This window comes from Vulpes lagopus, chromosome 15 (assembly GCF_018345385.1).
Source record: "Vulpes lagopus strain Blue_001 chromosome 15, ASM1834538v1, whole genome shotgun sequence".
In the NCBI taxonomy this organism is placed as follows: Eukaryota; Metazoa; Chordata; class Mammalia; order Carnivora; family Canidae; genus Vulpes; species Vulpes lagopus.
This window is the reverse complement of record NC_054838.1, coordinates 26,126,121-26,138,884: the sequence shown is the minus strand read 5'-3', so window position 1 is coordinate 26,138,884 and position 12,764 is coordinate 26,126,121. Positions and strand designations below refer to the sequence as shown.

At 43.2% G+C, this 12,764-nt stretch overlaps 2 protein-coding genes across 7 annotated transcripts in view; one reads left to right on the top strand and one right to left on the bottom strand.

Moving 5' to 3' along the window:
- Positions 1 to 3,530, bottom strand: part of SPCS2 (signal peptidase complex subunit 2) — a 32,488-nt gene extending 28,958 nt beyond the window's left edge. The window contains exon 1 of the mRNA XM_041730208.1: positions 3,390 to 3,530. Coding sequence (XP_041586142.1) covers positions 3,390 to 3,503 — 114 coding nt within the window. The 5' untranslated portion in view covers positions 3,504 to 3,530. The remainder of the gene's footprint in view (positions 1 to 3,389) is intronic.
- A 130-nt stretch (positions 3,531 to 3,660) lies between these two features.
- The window catches only part of XRRA1 (X-ray radiation resistance associated 1), an 85,097-nt gene continuing 75,993 nt past the window's right edge, over positions 3,661 to 12,764 (top strand). For 5 of the 6 annotated variants that reach the window (XM_041729727.1, XM_041729725.1, XM_041729726.1 and 2 more), the window contains exons 1-3: positions 3,661 to 3,863; positions 6,653 to 6,708; positions 9,978 to 10,081. In XM_041729727.1, coding sequence (XP_041585661.1) covers positions 9,982 to 10,081 — 100 coding nt within the window. In that variant the 5' untranslated portion in view covers positions 3,661 to 3,863; positions 6,653 to 6,708; positions 9,978 to 9,981. The remainder of the gene's footprint in view (positions 3,864 to 6,652; positions 6,709 to 9,977; positions 10,082 to 12,764) is intronic. The other variant, XM_041729723.1, reaches the window with a different exon arrangement.

Below are 12,764 nucleotides of genomic sequence, written 5' to 3'. Positions count from 1 at the left end.
TTTAAAAAATAAAAATAATTAAGCAAGTAATTTTTCTTTATAGCCTGCTATGCAGAACAAAATACTTTGATGTATTTTGGGCAAAATAACTTACTGCAATGATCTAAGTTATTCTGTGATGGAGGCTGGAAGATTACATTTGCATACCTATTTTTAAGATCAGGAAACTAGAATTGCTTTGTTCCCCAAGTCAGTTTCACAGGAGCAGACATTCACATCTGCTTAGGGAAAGCTTGAAGCACGTTGAAGCACACTTATATCTCTCTTTATTATATTTCTTCATGGCAAGTGAAACTACAGGTGCAGGGAATAAAAATCCTCCAAAAAAAAAAAAAAATCAAGACAAATAAAATTTAAGAAATTTAAAGGTAACAGCCTCTCACTCCCACAGAGCAAAAGCTGCTCTATTCATTCAGATCCTGCTCCACTGAAAATAACATTTTCCCCATCTTCTCTTCCACAGTACCTTCAGTTTTCAGACAATTAGAGGCACCATTCTCTAAGGCAATTTCTGAAGACTGACGGGGCAGATCTGAGAGTTTTTTCTCTGCTAAATTTAATGCTGCAAGTACTTATTCTGTGTTGTTTTCCTCAGAGAACTATAAGGATCTTTCATGGGAAACTGGACAAATACAAACTGGTAGAAAAAAAAAGACAGTATGTCATATTAAGTGACAGTTTAATTCCCATGTGCAATAAATGCTAGAGAATTCAGAGGAGGATAACTCGATGTAAAGCTGAAATGAAGTTTTCCGAGAAAAAGCAGCTAAGCATATCATATTTTCTATCCTCTATGGCCCTCACTGCTTGGTTAATTCTGTCAAATGCTCCTTTGTGAAGCCTTTATCTATTGCTGATACTCAAATTGGGGTTCTCATCATCTGGTCATTTTTTTTTTATAGCTGTTCACAAAGAACACTTAACCAATACTGTACAATTCAATATTTACAAGCCCATAATACATTATGGGAATCCACATTATTTATATAAGTAAATTTAAGTTCAGTAATACAATGTAACCTATCCAAGGCCATGTGGCTTTTAACAAGCTATACTAGAATTCAAACGTCTTTCTTTTTATAATAAGCCCTATACACTTGTATGGTATAAGGCCTTGTTAGAAAGCTTTTAATTTCTAAATCTAATTTTCTGAAAACCACTTTATATAGTCTCAAAATTTTTCAACAGCTTGGATTACTCCAAGCAATCCATGCTCTCTTCAATCCGATTCTATCTTCATGTCACTACAAGTCTCTTAGAGAACAGTCCAGTCAACTCACTACCTGAAATATCAGGCACCATCTGCTCAAGGACATTCTTACCTAGTATGCTGCCCTTCTCTCCCAAAACAAGGTCCCAGCTCCATCCTCAGACATGAGGTCTTCCCACGGGGCACTCACCCCCTTATCAGTTAGATCTCAGTGATCACTCTCTCTCTCATTTCAATTTCTGTAAAAAGCACACATCTGAATACACCAAATACTTTTAATATTGTCTTATAATCAGTTAAACTGAGTACTTTCTCACAGTTGGGATTCTTGGTTTTCTTCCTCTGCCACTACATACGTATATTAGACACTATAGGTTACAGCGATCATTCATGTATATCATTTCATTTAATTCTCCCCAAAAACCATGCTCTTTCAGATAAGAATGTAAGCTTAGTATGGTTAACTGACCTGCCAGTCTTCACAGAGTTTGAAAATAGCAAAGCCTAAATCTTATGGTCCTCAAATCCAGGTTCTTTCAATAACACAATGATGCCATATACTCTTTAGGATAGAATGCCCATGCTTGGGCAGCCAGGGTGGCTCAAGCGGTTTAGCACAGCCTTCAGCCCAGGGCATGATCCTGGAGATCAGGGATCGAGTCCCACGTCAGGCTCCCTGCATGGAGCCTGCTTCTCCCTCTGCCTGTGTCTCTGCCTCTCTCTCTCTCTGTGTGTGTGTGTGTGTGTGTGTCTCGTGAATAAATAAAATATTTTTTTTAAAAATGTCCATGCTTAATGTTTGCTGGTGACGATCCAAACGGAGGGAACAGCAAGAACAGTGAATGGAACAGGATGAGCACAGGCTGTGAGATGCTCATCAGCAGAAAGGCAGGATTTGTGTATGAAAATGAACATCAATTCCCAATACTCTCACGTGTCTTGGAGCAATTTACCATTCCAATCCTCAGAACGTGTTATGTTCCCTCTCTTTAAGGTAGTTAAAGAGTGAGAACCATGCGATTCAAAACCAATGACACCCAAAAATAGAGGCAAAAAGACCTGGATTTGAACCCCTCTATATGTTCACCTATTTCTTTCTTAGGCATCTACCATGTGTTAGGCACAAGGATGTCTGAAAGCTGCTTTCCATTACAGCAAAAAAAAATCCTATTTACTATATTAAAGGCCCCATGCTTAACGTTTCTCCTCAAACTCCTACAATGAGAGAACTGGAAGGGACTAAGGGAACTTTAAGCTAAGTCCCTCATTTTACAAATGAGGCAACAAAGGGAGAACAAGTGTATTTCAAGGTCACACAGCTAAATCAGAGGCAAAACCAGTACTAGGACCTACATCTCCATGCAACTGTTTCTTCCAGGATGCTCTGCAAAGGGCAAGATGGGCCAACCGAGGAGCACACTTTTCTGTTTTTTCTTTTCCTTTAAGCCCTGTTGATAGCACCTCAGTTAAAAAAAAAAAAAAAGAACGGATGGTGAAGAGGCAAAGAGCCAACCCAGAGAAGGCAACAAGCTCATGAATTCGTGTCACTTACTGCCCTTGGTAGCAGGCAGAGGGGTAAAAAGGAGGGGGGGGAGGGTGAAGACGACGAGGGAAAAAAAATCTTAGAGGCTTCCAGTCAGCCCAATAAGGTAAGTAAATACTCCAGTAAATTCAGTATTTTGAGTATCGTAATAAAACGCCTACAAACTTCAGTAAGCAAAAGGCCAGTGAGCACTTGAAATCTGTAGCAGCACCCAAGTGTGGTGGTCGTAGTGGAGAGTCTGGGGACTACTGACTTCGAATAGCTGCGTTCATTCCTTCAGGCTTCAGTTTTCCCCGTCAGTGAAATGGGCACAACTGTGGTCCCACAGCACCTCCGAGGAAAAGTGTCGTCTGCGTTGAAACGTAGGAATAATGAAATCAACCTAAGAAGCTGTGGTGGCTAGCGTTAAGGACCAGGCACACTTCCAAGAAGGAAAGAAGGCCTGATGAAGAGAGAGCTGGAGTTGGAGGCATGGAGACATCGGGCTACAAGCGCCTGTAGGGTTCTGAAGGTGGGCCAGACGAGGACTACCCGCCGAGAAGCCACGGAAGAAAAGGGGGGCGGGGATGGGAAGGTGGGCTCGCCGCCTCCCGGGCCTCCCCAGGTTTCGGCTGTCCCCAAGAACAGGCTCCTCACCTTGTCCAACAAGCCGCTGCGGCCACTGCCAGACCCGCAGGTAGGACCACCGCCGGGCCCACTACTGCCTCCGCCACCACCAGTTCTCCCGCCCTGTGCAGACGCCGCCGCCATCTTGTCTGTCTCTGCGTCTCCCTCCCCTCCTACTTGTCCGAAGCCGATTGGCTGAGGCCGACGGCGTGACGCTCCGCCCGGAGTCCGTCGGGATCCGTAGTCCCGGGCCGGATGACGCGAGGCGGCCAGCGGAAGTGGCCGCGGGGCTTGCCGGGACTTAGAGTAGTTCGAAGCTCAGTCACCGGTTGCCGCCTACGCCGCCTGCTGCCGCGTCGCGGTTACCAAGGGATAGAAAAGGTAGTGGTAGGCGCCACCGTGGAGCCGCTCGGACATCCCCGGGAGGGTCGTAGGCGCGCTGCCCGCGTCGCCGGGACGCAGCCTCTGCGGACGCCTCGGAGGCGGAAGCGACGACGGAGGCAGGTGCGGCTGGAAGCTTAGTTTGCGTGAGGAATTAGGAGTCTCTGCACCCCGCAAAAGAGTTTCCAAAGGGGCGGCGGGAGCTCCAGCCCTGTTACAGCACTTACTGGTGATTCTCTCTGGTGACTGTCATCTAAGGTGTTAGTAATGTTTTCGTGTTGTAGAGAACTCACATTTGCTGAGTGTCCACCGTCGGCCGGGCTGTATAGCCGTCCTCTCGTAGTCCCTTAGCAGCCCGGTCGGATGAGGAAATTAAGCTTCCCAAGGCGGGGTAGCGCGGGATAGCATGTATCAGAACCTGGTTAGAAGCCAGGGCGTTTTAACGACCCTCCCCCCCCCCCTTGGTATGTTCCCTCTGCCACCTGCTTTTTATTTATTTATTTTTTAAAGTATTTTATTTATTCATGAGAGAGACAGAAGGAGGGAGAAGCAGGCTCCATGCAGGGAGCCTGACGTGGGACTCGATCCCGGGACTCCAGGATCAGGTCCTGGGCTGAAGGCAGCACTAAACCGCTGAGCCACCCGGGCTGCCCTGCCACTCTGCTTTTAATAGCTTTAGCATGTAACAGTATTCTAGATTTTTATTAATTCATTTTTTCCACAATTTTTTTTTTTTTTTTGAGAGGGGAAGTGCACTGGGGAGCGAGGTGGGCAAAGGAGCAGAGGGAAAGGGAGAGAGAAATTTTTTTTTCTATTTTAAGATCTTATTTATCTGAGAGAGAAGGCACAAGCAGGAGGGAGAGGGAGAAGTAGGCCCCTTGCTGAGCAGGGAGTGGCTGGGCTCTATCCCAGGACCCTGAGATTATGACCTGAACCTAAGGCAGACAGATGCTTAACCAACTGAGCTACCCGGGTGCCCCTGAGAGAGAGAATTTTTTTTTTTTAAGATTTTATTTATTCATGAGAGACACAGAGAGAGGCAGATTCCTCACAGGAGCCCAATGTGGAACTTGATCCCTGGACCCCTAGGATCACGCCCTGAGCCAAAGGCAGACACTCAACCTCTGAGCCCCCCAGTCCTCCCTGAGAGAGAGAATCTTAAGCAGGCTCCACACCCAGAGTGGGGCTGGATCTCACCACCCAGAGATCACGACCTGAGCTAAAATCAAGAGTCCACTGCTTAACCACCTGAGCCACCAGGCACCCTGTTTCCATAAATATTTATTGAAGTGTACTAAGGGATACTGGAAGAGCAAGATAGATCTGTTCACTACTCTCTTGGGACATCTATTCTAGTGACCTAGAGTTATCACATAATGGGATTGTAGTATGATCTCTTACATTGCAGCACTTGTTCATTTGTTTTTTTAATCACTGTGAATCCCTCCTAAGTGTCAAAATATTGAACAAATACTGAGTGCTTACTATGTAGCAGTCACTGTTCTGGTCACGGGATGTATTCTTGAATAATATGCAAAATATAGGCAAAATACCTGTCTTGATGAAGCTAACATTTGTGTGATAATCATTTTCACTAAATAATAATATACGAGATTTCTTCACCTCTGTGAAGCAATCCAGGTACCCCTATATCTTTTTGCTTTTTATCTTTTACACCTTCTCATTTTTCATGACCCAGCTCTAATGTCACTTGCTCTGTGAAACCTTTCCTGATCCTTATTTTTTTCCTTCTTTGCAGACAGAATGAAGAACTCCATGGCATTGAGTTTATGGTTCAGTTTAGTTCAGTAAACACTCATTGAACCTCTTCAATGGGCAAGACCCTGTATGAAGTGCTGGGGATAAAGATATAGGTAGGACCTAGGCCTGGCCTTTGAGAGGCTCACAGCCTGGAATTGGAAGTGTGAGAAGTGGGGAACAGACAGGTAACTACAGCATGGTGGAGTGTTCCAATTAAGAGATGGACTGAGGTAGTAGCACAGAGAAGGGTCAACCTGAGGAGGGGGAGATCCAGGAAAGCTGTCTGTATGAGCTAGGCGAAGAAGAGGGGCAGAAGTGTCATAGACCAAAGGAATGGAGCAGCACATGGATGTAAACGAGCATCATTACTGTGTGTGTGTTTGTGTGTGCGTGTGTGAGAAAGAGAGAGAGAGAGCGAGAGAGAGAGAGAGAGAGAAAGAGAGGAGGCGTTACAATTAACACTGAGATTAGCTGCTTCAAGTTTGAGATAGAGACCCGAGGTAGCTGAAAATAACTAGGCAGGCAGCCTTTAAGTTTGGAACTTGGACTTTCTTTTTCCTACCATCCAGATAAAGTTCATACTTTCCTTAGGGTTACTTTCTAGACCAGGTAACATGGGGATTATGTGCCTTTCCTAGCCCATTTGTTGTAAATCCACACCTTCTCACCTGCTATTCTTTATTGGGACTTGGAATTTCCCAATGAATTAGTTGTGTCTGGGTCTCTATGCCCTCCACAGGTCTGAGTCTAAGTCATCCTTTATTTATGTATAGAGAATATCTTTTCCCAAATTGTGTCTTATCTTTCAACTCTGTCTTTGCTGTTTTTATCGTACATAGATTTATTTTGTATTAATTGTATTAAAAGATCCTTCCTTCCTGATTTGTGATTTGCACATCTTATGTAAGCACTGTAGCCTCACTTCATCATCACAAAATTACTCTCTTGTTCCACCTTCCTGTCCATGTTTCTGTCTCAGTCTATTTCTGGGATCTTTAGTTTTGTGGGTTTTTTTTAAGGCCCCAGCTGAGACATATTTTGGAGCCCAGCTGAGACGCATTTTGGAGCCTACATGAGTAGGATGTAACTAATGAGAAAGTTCAAGAGCTCTGAATGGCAGGCTAAGAAGGAGTGTAATATCTATTTTACAGGTGAAGAAACAAAAAAAAAAGGAAGTCAAGGGGTCTTTCCCAAAGTTGAAGATCAAGTAAGTACTATATAGATCAGAATCAAGGTCCTTATATACTGTAAGTCGCTGGAGTCTTCTCCCAAAAGTCATCATCTCTAACATTCCCCAGCCAGCTATTTACTCATTCATCCATTCACCTATGTAGCAGATAGATATGGTTAATCACAAGAGAGATTTCCTGAAAGACAGATTGACTGAATGATTATCAATCTTTCCCCATCAATCTATCCATTCATCTTCCCAACACATTTTTAGTGAATTCTAGGTTCAATGGTAGCCTCTGGAATTAAATAGGTGAGTAAGATATCAGGGGACCCACAGCAGGTGAGAAGTTGATTAAGGGGAACAAACAATTATAATAAAGGGATAAGCATTATACTAGGAGAGGTATAGAGTACTGTGGGAACACACAGGGCATCCAACCCTTTTTGGGATGGTAAAAGGTCAGAAAATTCATAGTGCCCTGTGTTGAACCAGAGGAGATACCAACATCACTCATTTATTCCACAGATAATTGTGGGATCTATTATGTGCTAGGTGCTGTGTTAGGTACTGGGAATAAAGAAGTGAGTGTCATAGGTGCTCTTTTTCCTTTAAAGGAATTTAGAATTTAGTTAGGGAGATCAGAAATATGTATAAAAACCTTTGGGCCCTGGGAATACATATTATCCTTCATTTGGCTCACACATGTTTATTGGGTATTTCCTATAAGCATCCCAGAGGTGAAAGAGAGATGGTGGATTGGATATGTTTCCAGATTTGGAGGTTCACAGACCACTGAAGGAACCCCTTCATGATCGCTAGTAATCTTTTGAGGTAGAAAGGGCTCCAGCCATGAAAGAGCTAGAAAAAAAAATCCAGCATTTAGCCAAAGTAGCTAATTTCCCTCTAGAAGGTTTAGTGAAGACATTGTGGAAAGGGTAGCATCTGGACCATGTCTAGAAAGAAGCTTTTTAAAAATTTATTACCTCATTTACTTCTTATAGTAATTCTCCAAGGCACAGGTTTTTATCTTCATTTTACATGTGAGAAATTTGAGGCATGAAGAGATAAAGGGATTGCCTAGTCACTCAGCTTGGTGGCAGAAACTAGACTCAAATTTAAGCCTCCTATCTCCAACAAAATTGTTGCCTTTCCTACTGCACCACTCTACATATTTATCACTTCCAGAAAACATTTTCTCAGGACATCTGATCCTATCTCTCCACTCTACTCCTTCCTTTTACTGAATCTCATTCCAGACCCTCATTTCAGGAGCCACATTATCCTAGCCAGGTACTTACAGGGTAAGTCTCTGACTCTGCTGAAAGTTGTCTGCATACCTGGGAATGCCTGGATCTCTTTATTATTTTTTTTAAGATTTTATTTATTTATTTGAGAGAGAGAGAGAGAGCAGAACAAGACAGCACGAGGGAGGGCAAGCAGAGGGAGAGGCACAAGCAGACTACCTGCTGAGCAAGGAGCCTGACTTAGGCTTGATCCCAGGATCCCAGGATCATGACCTGAGCCAAAAGCTCTCACCTAATCCACTGAGCCACCCAGGTGCCCCCTGGCTGGATCTCTCTCTCTCTCTCTCTCTCTCTCTCTCTCTCTCTCTGTTTTTGTTTTTTTGTTTTTTTGTTTTTTTGGCTGCATCTCTTTAAAGAAAAATCTCAAATCTCTAAGAGCTCAAGATTTAAGAAATTTAGATCTTGCATTAGAGATTTATATCTAACAGAAGTAGCATTTAAACCATCTTTTTTCTTTCTTTCTTTTTTTTTTTTTTTTTAGAGGGAGAGGGTAGGGAGGGAACAGAGGGAGACAGAGAGAATCTTAAGCCGACTCCATGCCCAATGCGGAGCTCAGTCTCACAAACCTGAGATCGTGACCCGAGCCAAAATCAAGAGTTGGATGCTTAACCAACTGAGCCATCCAGGCACCCCTGAACGAATCTTAAAGCATTAAAGTAACCAGGTGAGATGGAAAAGGCTATTCTAGTCCTAAGAAACAAAGGCAGGAAAGACTGAATGTGTTTGGAGAATAGAAAATGATTCTCTGAGCCTGTTGAGTGGGGTTGACTGGAGCTAGAAAGGTTAGGACATGGAACTCCAGGGGCCTTCAAGAGCAGGCTCAAGTTTGCTCAGTGGGAATCCAATCAGAAGACTGTTGGAATATTCTAGGTGGGAGAGTAAAATATTTAGGAGAAACAGTGAGAGACACAGAAAAGTAACATTACAATAGTTTTTCTGGGGACGCCTGGGTGGCTCAGTGGTTGAGCGTAGGCCTTTGGCTTGGGGCATGGTCCAAGAATCCTAGGATCAAGTCCTACATTGGGCTCCCTGCAGGGAGCCTGCTTCTCCCTCTGCCTCTGCCTTTCTCTGTGTCTCTCATGAATAAATAAATAAAATCTTAAAAAAAAAACAGTTTTTCTGAGCTAGAATTGTCTTGACTAAGTGACCAGTTGATGGAATCTGATTCAATCTAGCATTATTTTTGTCAGATCTCTCTCTCTAGAGCACAGGTTGGGTCATGGCTTTCCCCAACTCAGATAACGTCCATGGCTCTCAGTTATCTACAAGGGGAAGCCTGAGCTCCTAGGCCTGGTGCTAAAAGCCTTCAAGAGCAGGCACCATCCTTTCTGTGTAGCCTTATTATCCCAAACTCCCAAATATACATCCTTCTCCTTCCTGGATTGAGTTGTTTCTTTACTGCAGCAAATGTGCCCACTACCATGCCCTTAGTCCTATGGCCCTTTTTGTTTGGAAAGCTTATTCTTTATTAGCAAACTCAGTTCATCTCTCAAATCCTATTTATGCAGTTCAGATATTAATTTTCATGACATCTTGCCTAAAACGTGAGCCCCCTCTTCCCTGAAGTCTGTTAAAACAAAGAACATTTCTAGCGAGCACTTAGTATGTACTGAGCACTACCATTCTAACTTGATCCTCTCATCTGTCTATTAAGGTAGGTGTTACTACTTCCAATTTACAGATGAGGAAACAGGCTCAGAGGGGTAGAGGAGCATACCCATAGAGTGAGGAAAGACAGAATTCAAACTAGGTTTGTCTGAATCCAAAGGTGTTCTGTATAGTGTTCCAATGAGTTAGGATTGATTTGAACCAAAAAACCCAAGGCCCTTGGTCTCCCTCTTCATTCAAAGAGCCAGCCCATTTCTGAAACAGGAGACTCCTGGGCCTCAGAGATAGGATATGATGCTCCTGGTGAGCTCACAAGCCACATTGGTTGAGAGAACTATGGTGCCCCTTCTCAGTGCTTCTACTTCCTCACTTTCCTTTCTTGACTCTCAGGGAGATGACCTCTTCAGGAATATACAAGCTGGATAACGGGAAGCCTTACCTGAACAACTGCTTTCCAGCCAAAAATCTCCTTCGGACTCCAGAAGAAGGTTCAGGTGACTTCTTTAATTGATACCTTTGCTTCACACCCAGCTCCCACATATATTCCTTCCTCTCCAATCCATTTATTATTACTGTTCCCTGCACTACCTGACCCCATCCCTTTCCATCCATCTTCCCTCAGTAGCCTCAGGGAGCTTTCTAAAATGCACATCGAACCACAGTGTTCCATTCCGTTCAGTGACTTCTCATTGCTGGCTCCTTTACCTGATATTCTGTATTCAGAGTCTAAACTGCCCTTATCCTTTGCTACAATCCCATTCCTTTATGTATGGCCTATTCCATAGTACTTTCTTTTCACATAGCTTGTTTTATTTGCCCAGAATGTTCCAGCTCTCATTCTAGTTATCCAAACTTTTCCCACTCCACAAAACCTAGCTCTTCTTCCTGTCTAGCTACTCCAGCCCTCAATGACCATACTCTTGTGAGCTGTCTTCCTGTTTATTACTCTGCTAAGCTCCTAAATAAAATGGCTAAATAAAATGACTCTGCTAAGTAGTTTTTCAAGCATTCATCTAGTTAAAAACTCCCATGGGACAGGGACTCCTCATAACTCTGGGCAGAGCCCTACAGATGGAACAGTGCCGAGAAGTATGAGTTCAGCAGATTGGATTTGTTGATTTGAAAGGGTAGAGAGGGGATCCCTGGGTGGCGCAGCGGTTTGGCGCCTGCCTTTGGCCCAGGGCGCAATCCTGGAGACCCGGGATTGAATCCCACATCGGGCTCCCAGTGCATAGAGCCTGCTTCTCCCTCTGCCTGTGTCTCTGCCTCTCTCTCTCTCTCTCTCTCTCTCTCTCTGTGACTATCATAAATAAATAATAAAAAAAAAAAGAAAGGGTAGAGAAAGGGGGAAGTACCCCTTGTTTACTCTAGATGAAATAATTTGCTGGTTACTTTTTATGTGGAATATTAGAAGAACTTTCTCCTCCAATCCATCCTCCCAGCTTCTCTAGAGTGATTTCTTTTATCACATAGAGACATCCGGCCACCTACCTGTTTAAAACCTTCCCGTGGAGCTCTCAGTATGAACTCACAATTGCATCCCCACACCCTCTTCCACACACAGATGAACAATAGAGAAATTAATACAGCCATGTGCATCTAAATGTGTTAGTATATATATATGTATATTTCTGGTTCACTGAGAACACCTCATTCACAAAGAGTATATGTGGCCCCTAGATCTTGGTTTCTGGATAGATCTTGGTTTCTTCAGAGAAAAAGTTGTTTCCAAGGCTGGGGCCAGAAAAATACAAATTGTACCTGGAACGTCGTATAGTGACAGGAAGTACAGAAGTGCTCAGAGAAATGATGAGTGCGTGTCAGAAGGACATAGGACCTAACCTGAAGAAGCTCTCAATAGCTAAAGTTAGGACAACCTAAACAACAAAATAAATATAGATAGTATTGGGTTGTAAACTATACAATAAGTAAATATTCATGAGCCCATACTGACACAAATAAATATTTGTATATGTAAATAAGTATAGAAGGAACAGCTCTTCCAACAGTAGAATTTCAGTTAGTAAATATAGAAGGAATGAAGGAAATAGAAAATCACTGTTAAAAGATCACAATAATACTTTTTACAGGTAAGCTTCTAATGGGTGTTGTAGCAGGACTCTCCAGCAAAATAGAACCAATAGGATATGTATTTAATATCCTACTCATTCTGTTTTCATATTCATATATGTGTATGCACACACACATTATCTGTGTTAAGGAATTCTTATGAAATGATGGGGGCTGAAAAGACTGAAATCTGTAGGGCAGGCAAGCTGAAAACTCAGGGACATATTGACATCACCTGCCATCTGATAGGATGCACCAAGAAGGGCACCATGTCACTTCTGTGGTAGTTTTGCCAAAGCACAGAGCCTTCATCTAATTATGGGAAAGCATCAAACAAATTCAAATCAAAGGACATTCTACAAAATAATTGACTAATACTCACAGATTGAGAGATTCTAAGAAGACATGACAACTAAATGAAATGTGAGATCCCCCTGGAACAGAAAGGGGACATTAGTGAGAAAACTGGCAAAGTTCAAAGAAGGGTTATGGGTTAGTTACTAATATTGTACTAGTGTTAATTTATTGCCTTCAATAATTATATAATGATTATATAAGATGTTAACATTAGGGAAACTGGGTGAAAGCTGTACACGAACTCTGTTATTTTCACAACTTTTCTGGAAGTCTTAAATGATCTCAAAATGAAAAATTCCGGGGGGATAAACATTCCCATGGTTGCTTTTTGTGCTAAAAGCCTACCCCAATAAACCCTTGTTTTGGTCCTCTAGACTTTCTCTAATCTGACTCTGCTGACCTCCCCAGCCTCATCTCTTTTCTGTCATGTTCATTTCCTAACACAGCCTGGACCTTATTTTCTCACCTATTTGGGAGTTTGGGAACCAACTCACACTAGAGTCTTTAGGAGTCAGGGCTATTGGAAGAGGACAAACAAAGGTCCATGCACCAGATGGGAGCAAACCTGGGAAATTGAGCATCTGCAATGTCAGGCCCAGAATGGGAATGGGAAATGACTCCTGGGAGACATAAGGCAGAACTGTATCCAAGAGGCAGGATTGGCAGCAGTGGTCAGGTGAGCCAGGGCAAGCCCCTGAGGCAGAGGTAGTGGGCCTCTGGCAAGGAGCCAATGGTCAGAGGCACCAAGCT